Source organism: Puntigrus tetrazona, unplaced genomic scaffold, assembly GCF_018831695.1.
Source record: "Puntigrus tetrazona isolate hp1 unplaced genomic scaffold, ASM1883169v1 S000000671, whole genome shotgun sequence".
Lineage (NCBI taxonomy): Eukaryota > Metazoa > Chordata > Actinopteri > Cypriniformes > Cyprinidae > Puntigrus > Puntigrus tetrazona.
The window spans coordinates 77,049-95,704 of record NW_025048290.1 but is presented as its reverse complement, the minus strand read 5'-3'; the positions used below and the strand labels follow the sequence as shown (position 1 = coordinate 95,704).

Here is an 18,656-nt window from a genome sequence, read left to right as displayed (position 1 = left end):
GCTGTAACATTAGACATAAAAATATCTCTGTTACAGCTCCCCTTTGAAGCTATTGTGTTTTTCTTTTTATTATGTGTGTGTTCGACAACACTGCACAGAACAATCATTGATTGACATCAAAGTACCGCGAAAGCTATTTAAAGCATAATGAGCATCTGCTCTCACTTTACTGATGTCACACAGTGATCAGTTAGTGCTGCTTCAAGTCGAACACAGCTCTTAAATTTTCACAGGAGAGGCTGTGCACGTGGCTCCATTGCGTCACCAAACTCCAATTTATACCTTCCCAATAAATCGTGATCACGAAAATTGTGAAAAACCGTTTAATTGTTTAACTCCAAAATTAAGTACTATGTAGTTCAGCCTTTGTAACATGTTTTAGCAATGCATTTGTAACATTTACAATGTGTTTAAAAATAATTTTTAAAATTGACTTCAAGTCTGGTCTAGTAATTCAAAATATAAACCATTGAGCTAACAGAGTGTTTACCTGAATCTCCATAGTATACTGAAAGTATACTGATGAGTTTAAATTTTAAAAAATTGCTTTCTGTTTTAGGTCATCATAGCCTTGTCGGAGAAGAATAGATCCCACATCCCTTATCGCAATTCCATGATGACCTCTGTGCTTAGAGACAGTTTGGGCGGTAACTGCATGACCACCATGATTGCTACTGTGTGTGCAGAGAGGAGGAATATTGATGTACATTTCTTTTTAATCTCAATTAAATTTTTTATTTGTGCAAGACAATGTATGGGTTTGAAGTATTCACAGCACTCCTGCACATCACTCACTTTTTTTTTTCAGGAGTCTATATCCACCTGCCGTTTTGCTCAAAGGGTGGCTTTGATTAAGAATGATGCTTTACTCAATGAAGAACTGGATCCTTCTCTGGTAATTTAGACATTATAATATGGCTTTTTTGTACTTCAAAAAATATCCTGTAATCCCAAATTGTAATTTGGGGCAGTCGTTGTCTAATCCAGTGGTTCTCAAATGGGGGGTATTTGAGATGAACGGAGGGAGTATGTGAACAAAATGATGAGTTTTGCCAGTCATTTAATTCTACCCCACCCTAAAGTAACATTAAAACCAATCATTTATTTCTTACAAAAGCAACATGCCGTTTCTAGTATAACACTGGAAAACTGGAGTGCTGTAAGTGGTCAATCAATCAATTATTTTTATTTATGTAGCGCTTTTAACAACACAGGTTGCATCAAAGCACTGAACAGTATAAAGCAGAAGAATACAATGACAGGGATGTATAATGACGACAGTGAATAATTTGTTATTAAATGCAGAGATGGTCTCTGTAATCAATTCGACTATAATAACTAGATGTGAAGTATTCCCAACAAAGCAAGTCAGAGGTGACAGCGGCAAGGAACCAAAACCCCATCCATACAGAATAGAGAAAAAAAAACCTTGGGAGAAACCAGACTCAGTTGGGGACAGTTCTCCTCTGACCGGTCACCCAGCACTTAACTTCCAGTTCAGTTTTAAACGCAGCTGTGTCAGTGTGTGTGTGTGTGTGTGTGTGTGCGTGTCAGGATCTGGTGATCGGTCCACAGAGCGCATCTAGGTGTTCTGGTCTCTGATGAATATAATCTTTGGGTGCTGATCCACCATCTAGTCTGGATACAAACTGTGAAACAGATTAAGAAAGAAACAGGACTAATATTAGCTTAGATGCCATTCTTTTTACGATGTCACAAGTACATTGTGCTTTAGGAGTAGTGTTCCTGGTTCCAGCGGATCTAAGTAATGCAGCCTAAAAATCTTTTAACAGATTTGAATAATAAAAGTGTGTTGGTGTGTTATGTGTAGGCTAGGTTAAAAAGATGTCTTTAATCTAGATTTAAACTGGCAGTGTGTCTGCTTCCCGAACAGAGTTAGGGAGATTGTTCCAGAGTTTAGGTGCTAGATAGGAAAAGGATCTGCCACCTGCAGTCGATTTTGATATTCATAAGGTATTATCAAATGGCCAGAGTTTTGAGAACGCAGTGGACGTGCAGGACTATAATGTGATAAGAGCTTGCTCAAGTATTGAGGAGCTAAACCATTCAAGGCTTTATAGGTAATTAATACGATTTTAAAATCTATCCGATGTTTGATAGGGAGTTAGTGCAGTGTTGAACTGGGCTAATATGATCATACTTCCTAGTTCTAGTAAGGACTCTAGCTGCTGCGTGTTGGACTAGCTGAAGTTTATCAAGTATGCAGAACAACCACCCAATAAAGCATTACAATAATCTAACCTCGAGGTCATAAATGCATGAATTAATAATTTTCCATTAGAGGTTGAAAGCATAGGTCGTAATTTAGATATATTTTTAAGATGGAAAAAAAACAGATGCTGGAAACATGGTTGTCGAAGGAAAGATTGCTGTCCAACAGCACACCTAGGTTCCTAACTGATGATGAATAATTAACACAGCAGCCATCAAGTGTTAGACTGTATTCTAGATTATTATATGTGGGGTTTTTAGCTTCAATTATTAGCACCTCTGTTTTTTCAGAATTTAGCATTAGGAAGTTACTCATCATCCAGTTTTTTATATCGACTATGCATTCTGTTAGATTCTCAATTTGGTGTGTATCACCAGGCTGCGCTGAAATATAGAGCTGAGTATCATCAGCATAGAAGTAAAAGCTAACACCATGTCTTCTGATAATATCTCCCAGAGGTTGAAAAGTAACGGTCCTAGCATTGAGCCTTGAGGAACTCCATATTTCCCTTGTGACCGATATGATACCTCCTAATTTAGTGCTACAAACTGATAGCGGTCAGATAGATATGATTTAAACCATGCTAAGGCGCTTCCTCTAATGCCAACATAGTTTTCTAGTCTATCCAAGAGAATGTTGTGATTGATAATATCGAATGCTGCGCTAAGATCTAATAGCACTAATAACGAGATAAAACCACGATCCGATGATAGAAGCAGGTCATTAGTAACTCTAATGAGAGCAGTCCCAGTAATCTAAATCCTGATTGGAAATCTTCGCAGATACCATTTTTTTTCTAAAAAGGAATACAGTTGTGAGGATATTACCTTTTCTAGTATCTTTGACAGAAAAGGGATATTAGAGATTGGTCTGTAATTTACTAAGTCTTTGGGATCAAGATGTGGTTTCGTAACTAAGTCGTAACTACAGCCAGTTTGAATGTTTTGGGAACATATCCTAATGACAATGATGAATTAATAATGGTCAAAATAGGATCTATGACTTCTGAAAGCAAATCTTTTTATAGTTTAGATGGAATAGGGTCTAACATACATGTTGCTGGTTTAGATGATTTAACAAGTTTGTAGTCTTCCTCTCCTATAATAGAGAATGAGTGTAATTTTTCCTCAGGGGATCTATAGCTCACCAACTGATGTGAAACTGTAGTTGATGGCTGCATAGTTACAATTTTATCTCTGATGGTATCAATCTTAGAAGTAAAGAAATTCATGAAGTCATTACTGCTTGGGAAATGTTAGCACCTGTTGACGTTTTTTTTTCTCGTTAATTTAGTCACTGTATTGAATAAATACAGGGGGTTGTGTTTGTTTTCTTCTAAAAGAGATATAATAAATAATCAGATCTTGCCATTTTTAATGGTTTTCTGTATGACAGGATACTCTCCCGCCAGACAATACGAAATGCTTCTAATTTAGTTTTTCTCCACCTGCGCTCCATTTTCCGGGCTGCTCTTAGGTTGCGATTGTTTTCATTATACCTTGGAGTCAGATTGTGTCTTTTTTAAGTGCAAAGGAGCAACTGTATCTAAAGTGCTAGAAAAAGAGAGTGCATAGTTTCGAGTTATATCATCAAGTTTTTGCATCGTATTGAATGTGCTAAGCAATTGAGATAAGTCAGGAATAAAGATTACTTAGAAAGCATTCTTTTGTGGTGGAAGTGATGGTTCTACCATACTTGTAATAAGGTGCAGAGTTTACAGGTTTAACTATACAGAGTTCAATCAAGACTAGTGATCTGAAATGTCATCACTTTGCTTGAACTTCAACCATTTTAACATCCATTCCATGTGACAGTATTAGATCTAGAGTATGATTTCGACAATGTGTAGGTCCAGAAACGTGTTGTCTAACCCCAACAGAGTTCAGAATGTCTAAGAAAGCTGATCCTAATGCGTCTTTTTCACTGTCAACATGGCTATTAAAATTGCCAACAATTAAGACTTTATCTGCGGCCAGTACTAACTCAGTTAGAAAATCAGCAAATTCTTTAATGAAATCTGAGCTGTGGCCTGTATACAGTGGCCAGTACAAACATGACAGGGGATTTATCACTAGCACATGATTCTATAGATAATGTTATATGCAGCACCAAAACTTCAAAGGAGTTATACTTAAATCCTGCCCTCTGAGAAGTACTGAGAATACTGTTATAAATTGTAGATTAAAATGAGCGAACTAACAGCAGTCAAAATAGTTAGATTAGTTTGATAGTATCAGAAGTATGTAGACAATTAAATTATATTTGATCGCTAGAGAACAGAAGGTGATAAATTGAAGAGCAAAGCTACACGGAGCTACAAACAAATGAACCTCTCAGCAGACAGGAGTAATAGAGTCAAAAAAAATATTGCATCTACACAAGCAGCGTGCATATAATAGGATGCATCTAAATATGCTAATTTGTATCACTTAATAGCATAATGAACAAATATTGGCAGACTGTAGATTGAGATATAGAAATACAGGAACATACTCACCCTCCCCACCCACTCTCAAACACTTTCTCCAGCTCTTGTTTGGGGAAACAGCGAGGCGTTGCCAGGCCAGCTCAGAGACATAGTTCCTCCAGCATGTCCTAGGTCTTAGCATGTCCTAGCTGTTGGGAGGAGGCCACAGGCAAGACCTAAGACATCCCCGGAATACTTCCCCTAGGAGGCTTCTGGAACAGATGCCCGAGCCACCTCAGCTGGCATTTCTCGATGTGGAGGAGCAACAGGTCTACTCTGAACTCCTCCCAAGTGACCAAGCTCTCTCTAAGAGTGCTCTGCCCATAAAGATAATGAACAGGACTGGTGACAAAGGGCAGCCCTGCCGGAGCCCAACACACTCCAGGAATAAGCCTGACATTTTGCCAAAAATACGCAACAATATCCTGCTCTGGTTATACAGTAATCGGGAAAACCATAGCAAAGAGCCACGGACCCCATACTCCCAGAGCACCCCCTACAGAATACTGGGAGGGACATGGTCAAATGCCTCTATAAATCCACAAAGCACATGTAGACTGGTTGAGCAAACCAGCAGTCCGCTTGGTCCATTGGTGCCTATCAGCTGCTTCAGTCCCACGAGCCAGCCAGCCATAGGACTCCTTTTTCAGCTTTACAGCACCCCTTACTTCCGGTGTCCACCATCAGGTTCTGGGGTTGCTGTCACAACAGGCAACTTTAAGGACTCAATGTCTCCAACCTCCCTTGGGAACTGACCAAAGCTCTGCCAGAGGTGGGAGTTAAAGACCTTTCTGGTCCTGGAAGACTTCAAATGTGACATTTGATTTTTAATACCAACAAAAAGTGTAATATGATGTGTTTTATGTTTTTAATGTGGGATTCAGTTCAAAAACAGAACTGGTGTGCATCTCTAAGAAACAGCTGTGCTTTTGTGAATCACATTGAACAAACTGGAAATTCAGTAATTAATAACCCATAACTACACCCTCCTTGCTGAATGAATGAATGACATGAGGCCTTGTTAATTTAAACGGTGACTTACTGCCACCTACTACCAATTTTAGTTTTAAATCAACAAGTATAATTTTTCCCCATCACTTATTCCTTTACTTATTATAATACAGTTAATGGAATGGTAAAAAAAAATGAAATAAAACATGACGTACAATTAATAAGGCTTGAAAAGCTTTGTAAAAACAAGTGGGGGTAGACAAACATTGTGTGAAATCTTGTACATTTATTTATAATTTTCTTAAAAACAATGTGAGACTCCCACTCTCTTATTGTCATGCTGTGGTTATAAAGAGGGAGCACTCGAGCTGCAGGCAGGCAGACAGAACAAAACCACATATTAATGACGAAATTGAACAAACTGAATTGATGCAAAGGGAATAAATACAAAAGGTAATTTGTGTGTGGTCACTGGAGGAGGCGCGGGCTGCGTGGGCACTGGAGGGCGCCCTTGGGGAACAGTCTCTGGAGTGTGCCCTTGAGGCAGGGGCTCAGAACGGCTGGACAGGACCAGCGAGGATTCAGGACGGCTGGACAGGGCCAGCGGGGTTTCAGGATGGCCAGATGGGACCAGTGGGGATTCAGGACAAAGGGGAGTTGCCAGGTCTAACCCCACAGTGCAGTTATCCAGCTCCTCCCATAGATCCAGCAGCCCCAGAAGGATTATCAGCTCACCCTCAGCCGTTGTGCAGTGGGTGGAGCTCCACTCCGCGCTCATGCTATACTCTCACGCTTTTTCTCGCGCATCTGGTCTGACTTAATTGGCTCAGGTCTAGCAGCGATCTTCGTTTCTATCGCTCTCTCAGGCGATGGCTCGTTGGTCGCGGCTAACTCTGTACCCCTGTCAACGGTGGGCACTGGCTGAGGCTCTGCGGTGAAGTGGTGGGCTGTGGATCCGGAGTGGGGCTGGTTTGAGGGGGTGCTGGTGTCATGCAATTCTCCAATGTAAGTGGCGACGCTCTCTCAAGGGCCGTTCCTGGACAGCTTTGCTCGTGTGGAGGTGTTGATTCTGTGAAAAGTGGAGCACAGGAAGCTGTCCGGGTAACGCGTTCGTTAGGGCGTTAGGTTCGTGAGGGCGATGAACTCCTCTGTGTAGCCCTCGAGAAAGCGATCCCCCTGCAGGAGGATGCGAAAATTAGGGTCAACGTACAGGGAAAACATTAGGGCAAAATAAAAAACAAAAAGGGAAAACACACCGTTATTTAAACTTTTTAAAGGTCTGCTCTTCTGTCACGCTGTGGTTGTAAAGAGGGAGCACTCGATGAGAAAATGAATAGTCTTTTAATCTTCTACAGACGAAATAAACAATATAGCTGCAGACAGGCCAAAACCACATATTAACAAAGAGATCGGACAAACTGAACTTAAACACACAGGGAATAAATACACAAAGTAATTGACTAAATTAATGAGACACATCTGAAGACAATGATACAATTAACAGAGGAATGAAAAGTAGGGCACACAGAGCACGTGGGACAAACAAAACAACAACAAAAGAGTCCAGATACGCGACACACAGCTAACATTTTTTTTTTGTTGTTGTTGTATGTCTGGCAGCTGATTGTCCAGTTGAAGAAGGAAATCCAGTCTTTGAAGGAAGAGCTGGCTCTGGTTATTGGAGAACAAAGGAGTGACAAGCTAACTCAAGAAGAAGTCCAGCAGTATGTACCTGAACTTCCTTACAATTTCTGTTATAGAACACCTGACAAGAGATTAGAGAACGTTCTTTCATTCAGAATCACTCCAGACCCTTTAGATTCCCAGTTCATGTTGGTGCTGTTTCTCTTCCGTTTATCACACTCATTTTCTATAGGGTTCAGTTCAGAGGACTGGAATGGGCATAGCAGAAGCTTTTTTTTGCTCAGTGACCCATTTGTGTTGTTTTTGATTATTGTATGATTAGAAGATCCAAGCATGGCCCTGTGTTATAACCCCACTTTTGTTAAAGCTACTTTGTGATTTGTAAAGCTTAGGTATCTTTTGCTACACATCAGAATTATATTCTTTGGTTTTTCTAATTATAATAGATGATTAAGGTAGTCTTGGCTTTGTTTTCTCTCCTATTCATATTTCTGTGAAACAGGAAACCATGGTTGCATAATGTTCATACTCACTGATACTGCTCAAATTTGTGAATATTAATGGTAATAAATATTTGATATTTTGATATTTAAAAATGTATAGGGGTTCCAATAATTGTCAAATATATCAAAATATTTCATTTATTTCATGATGATGAAACATCATTATCCAATAAAAGGTTAGATCAATGTTTTAAGTTGTGAAATAATAAATATTTCGTAATAAAATAAAATAAAAGGATTACCTTAACAAGACCTCAGAATGTGTCCTTTTTTATCTGGCAATTAATTATCGGCAGTTAATCCTTTCCAGTGAGGTGGTACCACCATAGTTTGAATTTGTTAATTCAACACATGACAACCATAGTTTTTTTTTTTTTTTTTTTTTTTTTTTTTTAAGTTTAATTTAATTCAATAGACTAGTTATTCCAAATTAAGCAATACAAAGACAACAGTGGCAAGGAACCAAAACGCTATCTAGAAATGGGAAAAAAATCTTGGGAGAAACCACACTAAATCAGCGGACCAGTTCTCCTATGGCAAGACACAACAGCGTTATGTGATAATAATTCCAAGCTGAAACAATAGTCATATTGAGCAGAGAGCTCGTCTGGTTCTCGTGGTCTTGTGCTAATTTCCAACTACAATGAAGTGAAAAAAGTCCCCCTTCTTGTTTTTTTATTTTATTTTTTGCCTGTTTGTCACACTTGTACACACAAATGTAAATATTAATCAAAGATAATACAACTAAACACATGCAGTTTTTAAATTTAAGTTTTTTTACGAAGGGAAAACAAAATCTAAACCCACATGGCCCTGTGTGGAAAAAGTGCTAGTCCCCTAACTGGTTGGGCCACCCTTAGCAGCATCAACTGCAATCAAGCATTTGTGATATCTTACAATGCTGTGGAGAAATTTTGGCCCACTCATATTTGCAGAATTGTTGTAATTCAGCTACATTGGAGGATTTTTTTACATGAACTGTCTTTTTAAGGTCAGGTAACAACATCTCAATAGGATTAAGGTTAGGACTTTTACTAGGCCTCTCCAAAGTCTTCATTTTGTTTTTCTTCAGCCCTTCAGAGGTGGACATGCTTGTGTGTTTTGGATCATTGTTTGGCTGCACAACCCAAGTTCGCTTGAGGTCACAAACAGATGGTCGAACATTATCCTTCAGGATTTTTGTAGACAGCAGAATTCATGATTCCATTTATCACAGCAAGTCTTTTTACCCCAGGTATTATCATACACGTGCACCTGGCCATCTTGTCTTTTGTCACAGTATTTGACAAGATGAAGATCATTAACTTAACTGTAACATTTACATAAAGCAAACATTTTGTTCCCAAATTTGCTACATTGATGGAGAGACATACAGCCAGGTTTTTGGGCCCCATGCACAACGAACTGTCTCAGGTTCCTAGAATTGTGATTGCTTTGGGCCCCCTTTCTGATCCTGTTGGGCCACCTCTCTGATCATGCCACCTTAGGTAGCCAGTTCTCACTAAAATTAATGAATTGATGGTTTGTTATTGTACTTCAAGATGATTTTGGGAAGGGGACTTTTTTGCTTTTATTTTGATAGGACAGTATTTAGGAAGCAAAAGGGGAGGGGGAAAGGAGTAATAGGATTTGGAATGACCCATGAGCAGGGACCAAACAGTGTTATATGTTGGTGCACTGTCCACAAGGTGCTAGTATTCCTATTGTTTTGTTTAAGCAATTGTTTTACAGTGGAAGACATGAGTATTATTCCTGTTTTGCAGGTTGGAAGAGCAGATAAATGTGTATCTGGAGGACCCTGACAGTGAAGTAACTTTAAACCTTGGGCCTGATATGAGAAAAATCCAGTTTTGTTTCTCTACGCTAAAGGTATGGCTTCATTTTGATTATCAATTGTAGTATTATTTTCTGCGTAGCGCTTTGCTCATCAATGTCATTCATTCTCTCTCAAATCAAATTTTTTACATTCCTAGTTTTTTAGCCTTTCATCTTCTGTTGTGTTTGGTACTTCCAACATGACTACTGGTGCCAGATGAAACTATGATCCACAAAAAAAAAAAAAAAAAAAAAAATTGGAATGTTAATGTAAGCTGTTGTAAGAAGATTGACTCTTCTCACATTGAATTCACATGGCTTTAATGCAGGACATTTTACAGAAAATTGCTGGAGAAGCTTTAGTGAAGCTTTTTGTTCGCAGGTCAGTTTTCCCACAGTTTAAATCAGAGTTTGATCAAATTCACCCACCTGTGATTTTCTAATTATCAGAACAAGAATCTACTTTAAGGCCAGTTATGTTTACACATACAAGGAATTTGTTTTAGTGACAGAAGGTCTACAGTGCAACAGGATGACAAGACAAGAGAGATAATTATATACAAAATAGGAAAAATAAAATATGTACTATAGACATAAGCAGGAATTATGTTTTTGTACAGTGTTATGTGCAAATCGAAGTGTAAATAAGTCTGTATGTTAAATAATGTGTATAATAGTGTTTTCAAGTGTTCATGACATGGACTGTCTGGGGGAAGAAACTGTTCCTGTGTCTGGCTGTCCTGGTACTCGGTGCTCTGTACCGTTGACCAGACGGCAACAGTTCAAAAATGGAGTGTGCTGGATGTGAGGGGTCTAGAATGATTTTCTTAGCCCTTTTGCTCATTCTGGATAAGTACAGTTCCTGGAGAGTGGGGAGGGATGTACCAATGAGTACCAATGATTCTCTCAGCAGTCATGACTACCCTCTGTAGTCTTCTGAGGTCAGAACTGGTAGCTGAGCTGAACCAGACAGTTATAGAAGTGCAGAGTATGGATTCAATGATGGCCGAGTAGAACTGTTTTAGCAGTTCCTGTAGCAGGTTGAGCTTCCTCAGCTAACAAAGGAAGTACAGGGAATGCAGAATTATTAGGCAAGTAGTATTTTTGAGCTGAATCAAATCAAAGCTGAATATTTTTGGAAGTAGTTTTTAGTTTTAGCTATTTTAGGAGGATATCTCTGTGTGCAGGTGGCTATTACTGTGCATAAGTATTAGGCAACTAGACATTCTTGGTGTAATCCTCAATGACCAATTAACCTTCAAAGATCACATTGCAAAGACTGCTCGATCCTGCAGGTTTGCACTACACAACATCAGAAAGATCAGGCCCTTTCTAACAGAGCAAGCTGCACAGCTACTTGTCCAGGCCTACTTCCACTCACTATTACAAATCTACACACCCTCTAGAAGTCTGAGATCTGCTAGCGAGTGACGGCTCGTGGTACCATCTCAAAGAGGCTCGAAATCACTCTCCAGAACTTTCTCGTTCTCTGTTCCTGGCTGGTGGAACGATCTTCCCATACATAACCGGAATGCTGGATTTCTGTCAATCTTTAGGAAACAGCTGAAAACTTACATCAGCAATACCTGACCTCATCATAAAAAAAAAAAAAAAAAAAAATTACTCACTTCTCCTCCCCTTTGTTTATTCCTTCCCTTCTGGCATGTACTAATTTGAACACTCCCTGTGACTGCGTGTTACAAGCACTTACTCTGTCTGTTTGTCTCTCAAAAAAATGAATCTCAATTGTACTCTCAATTGTAAGTCGCTTTGGATAAAAGCGTCTGCAAAATGACTAAATGTAAATGTAACTTAAATATATACCCATTTCAATTATTTATTTTCACCAGTGAAACCAATATAACATCTCAACATTCACAAATATACATTTCTGACATTCAAAAATAAAACCAAAACAAATCAGTGACCAATATAGCCACCTTTCTTTGCAAGGACACTCAAAAGCCTGCCATCCATGGATTATGTCAGTGTTTTGATCTGTTCACCATCAACATTGCATGCAGCAGCAACCACAGCCTCCCAGACACTGTTCAGAGAGGTGTACTGTTTTCCCTATGGGGTTCAGATCAGGTGACCAAGGAGGCCAAGTCATTAGTTTTTCTTCTTTTAGACCCTTTTGCCAGCCATGCTGTGGAGTACTTGGACGCGCTTTGATGGAGCACTGTCCTGCATGAAAATCATGTTTTTCTTGAAGGATGCAGACTTCTTCCTGTACCACTGCTTGAAGAAGTTGTCTTCCAGAAACTGGCAGTAGGACTGGGAGTTGAGCTTGACTCCATTATCAACCCGAAAAGACCCCACAAGCTCATCTTTGATGATACCAACCCAAACCAGTACTCCACCTCCACCTTGCTGGCGTCTGAGTCAGACTGGAGCTCTCTGCCCTTTACCGATCCAGCCACGGGCCCATCAAGACTCGCTCTCATTTCATCAGTCCATAAAACCTTAGAAAAATCAGTCTTGAGATATTTCTTGGCCCAGTCTTGACGTTTCAGCTTGTGTCTTGTTCAGTGGTGGTCGTTTTTCAGCCTTTCTTACCTTGGCCATGTCTCTGAGTATTGTACACCTTGTGCTTTTGGGCACTCCAGTGATGTTGCAGCTCTGAAATATGGCAAAACTGGTGGTAAGTGGCATCTTGGCAGCTGCACGCTTGACTTTTCTCAGTTCACGGGCAGTTATTTTGCGCCTTGGTTTTTCCACACGCTTCTGGCGACCCTGTTGACTATTTTGAATGAAACGCTTGATTGTTCGATGAGCACGCTTCAGAAGCTTGGCAATTTTAAGAGTGCTGCATCCCTCTGCAAGATATCTCACTATTTTTGACTTTTTGGAGCCTGTCAAGTCCTTCTTTTGACCCATTTTGCCAAAGGAAAGGAAGTTGCCTAATAATTATGCACACCTGATATAGGGTGTTGATGTCATTAGACCACAACCTTTCTCATTACTGACATGCACATCACCTAATATGCTTAATTGGTAGTAGGCTTTTGAGCCTATACAGCTTGGAGTAAGACAACATGCATAAAGAGGATGATGTGGTCAAAATACTCATTTGCCTAATAATTCTGCACTCCCTGTACAATCTCTGCTGGGCCTTTTTCAAAGTTAACGTGAGTGTCCCACTGTTACCACAGTGCTGTCCATGATGGTGAGTGAAGGGGGGGTTCCTCCTGAAGTCCACTATCATCTCCACTGTTTTGAGCGTGTTGAGCTCCAAGTTGTTTAGACTGCACCATACAGCCAACTCTTTAACCTCCTGTCTGTAAGCAGACTTGTCACCGTCCTGTATAAGGCCGATGACTGTGGTGTTGTTCTCAAACTTCAGGAGTTTGACAGAGGCGTCTTTAGAGGTGCAGTCATTGATGTAGAGGGACAAGAGCAGTGGGGAGAGGACACAACCCTGAGAGGCTAAAGTTGCTGTTTGCTGGATGAGAATTTTCCTAGCCTCACTAACTGCTATCTGTCTGTCAGGAAGCTGCTTATCCACTGACAGACGGAGGTGGGCACCAAGATCAGGCTTAATTTGGGGTGGAGGAGGTTTGGGATGATAGTGTAGAATGCCAAGCTAAAGTCCACAAACAGGATCCTCTCATAAGTCTCTGGTCTGTCTAGTTGTTGCAGAACATAATGCAGTCCCATGCAGGGGGTCCAGTAAGGGTCCAGTAAAGTCCTTTAGATAACCAAAGACCAGTTGTTCAAATGATTTCATGACCACAGACGTTAGAGCCACAGATCTGAAATCATTAAGTCCAGTAATTTTGGGTTTCTTTGGGATGGTGGTGGAGCATTTGAAGCATGAAGGCACTACACACAGCTCCAGTGATCTGTTGAAGATCTGTGTGAAGATGGGGGCCAGTTGGTCAGCACAGGTTTTCAGACAGGCTGGAGTCACACCGTCTGGGCCTGGTGCCTTTCTTCTTTTGTTTTTTCTGAAAACCTGGCACACGTCATCTTCGCTGAGTTGAAGAGCAGGTGTGGGGGAAAGGGGGATTGCAGGAGTTGAGAATGGTATCTTTTCAAACCTGCAGTAGAATCTTTCAGGTCGTCTGCCAGTTGTTGATTTGAGTGCTGGGGTCCTTTGAAAGCTTCCTTTCCACACAGAAGCTGTGTCACTAGAGGAGAACTGAGTGCGAAGCTTTTCAGAATAATTCCTCTTTGCCACTCTGATCTCCTTTTCTAGTGTGTACTTTTCCTGTTTATACAAGACTCTGTGCCCTATCCTGCGAGTATCATCTTTGGCTTGACAGAGCTGACTGAGTTTAGCAGTGAACCATGGTATGTTGTTGTTATGCATTCCTATCAGAACTCATTTAACTTATATGTCCTCACAGAAACTGATATATGATATTACTGTGAGCTCGTCCAGATCTGTGGCAGCAGCTTTAAAGACAGTCCAATCAGTGAGAGAGATGCAGGTTTGTAAATCCCACTCTGCTTCGTTAGTCCATCTTTTTACAGTCCTGTAGGTCGATATGAGATGGACCAAACAGGGATCAGAAAGTCCCAAGGCAGCTAGTTGGACAGAATGATATGCATCCTTTATTACGGTGTAGCAGTGATCAAGTATATTACTGTCTCTGGTTGGACAAGTAACGTGCTGTCTGAATTTTGGCAGTTTATGTGAGAGACTGGCTTTATTAAAGTCCCCGAGAATGATTAAAACAGAGTCCGGGTGTTGTTACTCAGTTTCTGAGATCAGATCGGCGGATTTTTGTAAAGCCAGGCTCATGTGCACTTGCGGAGGAATGTAAACTCACACCATAATAACAAAACTCGAGCAAAACTCCTGCGGCGAGTAGAAAGGTTTACAGTTAGCAAAGAGTACTTCTACATCAGCACAGTACATCTTCTTTAATACTTTTACATCTGTGCACCACCTTTCAATGATGTAAAAGCACATCCCCCGCCGCATGATTTCCCCGTTAATTCTGTGTCGCGATCCGCTCTAAACAGCTGAATGCCCAACAGACTTAATGCGCTGTCTGGAATGGTGTCATTTAGCCAGGTTTCTGTAAACACAGAGCAGCAGAGTTTGAAAATTCCCTATTAGTCCGGGTGAGCAGAAGAAGTTTGTCCATTTTGTTGGGTAGAGAGCGGAGGTTCGCTGGTTTGCTGGGCAACGATGTTCGGAATCCGCATTGTTTCACAAGCTTCCCCCGTCTGCGTGACCTTAGAGTTTGACCAGCACCAAAAAACAGGAAAATCTAACAAAAACAATACAAGCATTTGAGAGTCAAGCACTGTGGCTGCCATCCTAAAAACATACTCAGGTGTCTTTGATTAAGGTTAACACTAAACTATGAAAATAAATGTTTTTTTTTGAGCCAGATTTGAGGTTCCCTGGGCCATATCTAACAGTTTCTGGAAAGGTTTCTTTTGGTTTCAGCCATCCCAATTCAACTGTGTAAAGAATGGTCAGTCAATGTTTGTATTCTTAGTTACATTGCAGGGCTACCTACAAAGAACCTACATGGGCCTAAATAATACAAAAATTGCTCTGTACACAAACGGGCTGTTCCACATTAGGCAGGGCTGTACATTTTTTGAGTATAGCACTTGTGCTACATAGGATGAATATTTAGTTTTCTGACATGATAACATTTTGACTTGTGCAACAAAGTCAACAGACAGTATTTTCTTTATTTGCTAAAAATGGAAGACTGCAGAAATATCTCGCACTGGACGCCTTTGAAATCAGATCAGCCACTCATTAAACATTTATTTACTATGATTTCTAATTTTTTTGTTTAATCGTACTGAAAATAAGAAAATATTTATTTTAGCTTCAACCTTAAGGTTGCTGTCACAATCACCTGCTGAAGTGACAATGAACTCAGATGGCACTCCACCCTAAACTGTCATATGTTTTGGACTCCATTTCCCATGTGCCCCTTTCCCCTCGTGTCATGTCATGTCATTTGCTATCTGCATCTGTGTGATGTTCTCATTGGTTTCTTAGGTTAAATGTGTCATGTTCTGATTGCTTCCCTGGTTCTGTGTGTCTTGCTCTCATTAGTCGGTTTTGTCATGTGTTCCCCTGTGTCTAGCAGAAAATATGCCTACACCCACTCCTTGAGGCTGATTATTGTTCAACCATTCCCTTGTATAGTTCCTAGTTGTGACGTTTTCATTCTGTGTTTCCTAGTTTCTCTGTGTGACCGTTTCCTTTTTTTTTTTTTTTTTTTTTTTTTTTGTTTGCCACCTGCCCTGACTCTATTTTGTTTTATCGGATACTCCTTTGCCTTGCCTGGATTATACCGTTTTGCTGGTGATTGACCCTGTCTGTTCAACCACATCTGTAAATAAAGCCTTTGTGTTTGGATGCCCAGCTCCGTTGTTGGTCTCCACATTACAGTTGCGACAGTTACTAGGAAACTGTCACACAGAGAAACTAGGTGTTCTGCATCATGCTTCATCTCACGCCTCACAATAATTTGTGTAATTTGTGTTCACTTTAGTGGTTGATGTGGTATAAAGGTATCTTCAAAACATTATAAATAAATGACACTGTATTTAAAGGAAAAAAACATAAAAAAAATGGTGAAGCATTGCATTAACCAGTTAACCTACCAGTAAGCTCCTCCTGTTGCACAGACAGCCATAGAGAAACACTGGAAGAGTGGAGGCTTACATCAGTTTGATGGTGTTTATGTTTTATTCTCTGACTGTGTCTACTCTTTGCATGGATGCACTGGCACACAGCTGGCCCCAGAATATGCTCAAATGTGCATCCCCTGGAGAATTACCTGGATGATCTCATAGTGTATGGAAGAACAGTAGAGGAGCATAACTTGACCCTAAGTGTTTTAAACACTTAAATTTTAAACATTTAGACTTCACTGATTTTTCCTGGGACCCTTAATCAACGCTAATGGCATCTTACCTGATCAGGAGCATCTGGATGCTGTCCATAAAGCTCCACCTCCATCAGACGCAGCATCTCTGCAGGTTTGCAATAGTCATTGCCCCAATTACGTGAGTGTGCTAAAAAAAGGACAGTTTGTTTGGACTTCTACGGCTCAAAGTAGTTTTGAGGACGTTAAACAGATGTTACTATCCAGCCCTTTCCTTGCCATTTATGACTCCACACTTCACTAGTAATTGCTATGGGTGACTATGGGTTGTGCGCAGTTTTCACCAAAATACAGTCAGATAGAACAGAAAAAGCAGTGGCTTTCGCTTCTCGCTAATTTACTGATGCTGAAAAAAATATTCAGTAGCAGAGAAGGAAGTGTGTGGGTGTCATGGTGTGGTTTGTGAGAGAAGGAGCGCTAGACGAGCAGATAACATACACAAGTCTTTTAATCTTCCAAATATGAAATAAACAATATATTTACAAGCAGGCAGACAGACGGGCAAACAGAAAATAAAAACACACATATCAACGATGAAGTCAGACAAAATGATCTCAAACAAACTGGTCTTAAATACACAATGTAAATACGTAAACAAGAAACAGCTGAATACAATTAGACAATACACTGAAATTAGGTCACAACAAACAAATGGCACAAGACAAAACAACAACAAAAGGAGTCCACATGTGTGACAGTGGGCTACTGAGAAATGGCGAACATACGCACAGACCACCAGGCACTCACCGCTTTACTAACTATAAGAGGAATGGGAAGAGCTGTAATGCGGATGGCTCGCTGGGCATCATGTCTCAATTGTTTTGATTACATTGTGTGTTGGCCTGGTTCCCTGAATTACATAACAGACTGCTTGTCTCGTCTTCCAATACCTGCACCTGGTGGTTCCTCTGCTGATCGTTGCATGAATTTTTCAACTTTGTGCTTCCTTTCAGTAAATGACTTTGAAACTGTCTGTGCTGCTTTGTCCTGAACTGGAGAAACTGCAAAACAAAAAAAAATCACACCTGGTTGGCCACGCTCCATCAAAGCAGTGAGTCAGGACCTGATTGTATATTTCAAAGTGAACTTTCAGTAAAAGATGCTTTCATTTTAAGAGGAACGAGGCTATTAGTCCCTGTTGCTCTATGATACACTATGATTTCCTTGGCATATGAGGCTCATCAGTGAGTAGACTGTACAAAACAGAGATTACAGGAGCTTTACTGTTGGCCACAGATGGACTCTCAGGTACAGTCAACAGTCGCCATTTGCATCTCCTGTTAGTCTAATGATAAAACTCAGCTGACACATCCAGCACCATTGCAGCCAGTTCAGATCCCTGATGGGCGATAGAAAATTACACAAATAAAGTGCACATATAGGTAATATGTACAGAAGATAAATATGTGATAATATGTGATAAACAATTTACAGATGTTTATGTACAAACAGGATATACAGGATATGTGTATACAAATTTACAAGAGTATGTACAAAGGATATGTACATACATTTACAATATGTTTATGTACAGTGGAGTGCGATGAATGTTAAACAGTGCATTGTGTTTTTATTTTATTTTTTTTTATTTAATGGGGTAGGGATGGGGGTGGGTGGGGCAGAAATCAGTGGGGTAGAATTCAGTAGTGAGATAGCTCTGGTAAAAAAGCTGTTCCTCAGTCTACTTGTTCTAGTCTGGGGGAATCTGAATTGCCTGCCGGATGGCAGGAGGGAAAACAGTTTGTGGGCAGGGTGAGAGGAGTCCTTAAGAATACTGCGTGCTCGACGCAAACAGTGTCTCTTCTGGATCTCCTCAATGGATGAAAGTGGAGTTCCTGTGATGCGCTGGGCAATTTTCACCACCCGCTGCAGTACACTCAGCAACAGAGCAGCTCCCATACCAGACTGTGACACAGTTCGTTAGGATGCTCTCTATTGTACAGCGATAGAAGTTCACCAGGATGGCTGAGGATAGCTGGTTCTTCTTAAGTTTCCTCAGGAAGAAAATACGCTGGTGAGCCTTCTTGACCAGGCTGGAGGTGTTGGTGGTCCAGGACAGATCTTCCGAGATATGGGTTCCCAGGAACTTGATGCATGAGACTGGCTCAACAGCAATCCCATTGATGAGGCTGCGGTCAAGACTTCGGTGACCCATTTCATTATGCAGT

At 40.5% G+C, this 18,656-nt stretch overlaps 1 protein-coding gene across 1 annotated transcript in view; it reads left to right on the top strand.

Moving 5' to 3' along the window:
* Positions 1-15,506, top strand: part of LOC122334895 (kinesin-like protein KIF6) — a 46,227-nt gene extending 30,721 nt beyond the window's left edge. The window contains 5 exon segments of the mRNA XM_043232779.1: positions 560-703; positions 809-895; positions 7,272-7,375; positions 9,562-9,667; positions 15,418-15,506. Of these exon segments, the coding sequence (XP_043088714.1) occupies positions 560-703; positions 809-895; positions 7,272-7,375; positions 9,562-9,667; positions 15,418-15,429 (453 nt within the window). The 3' untranslated portion in view covers positions 15,430-15,506.
* The last annotated feature ends 3,150 nt before the right edge of the window (positions 15,507-18,656 follow it).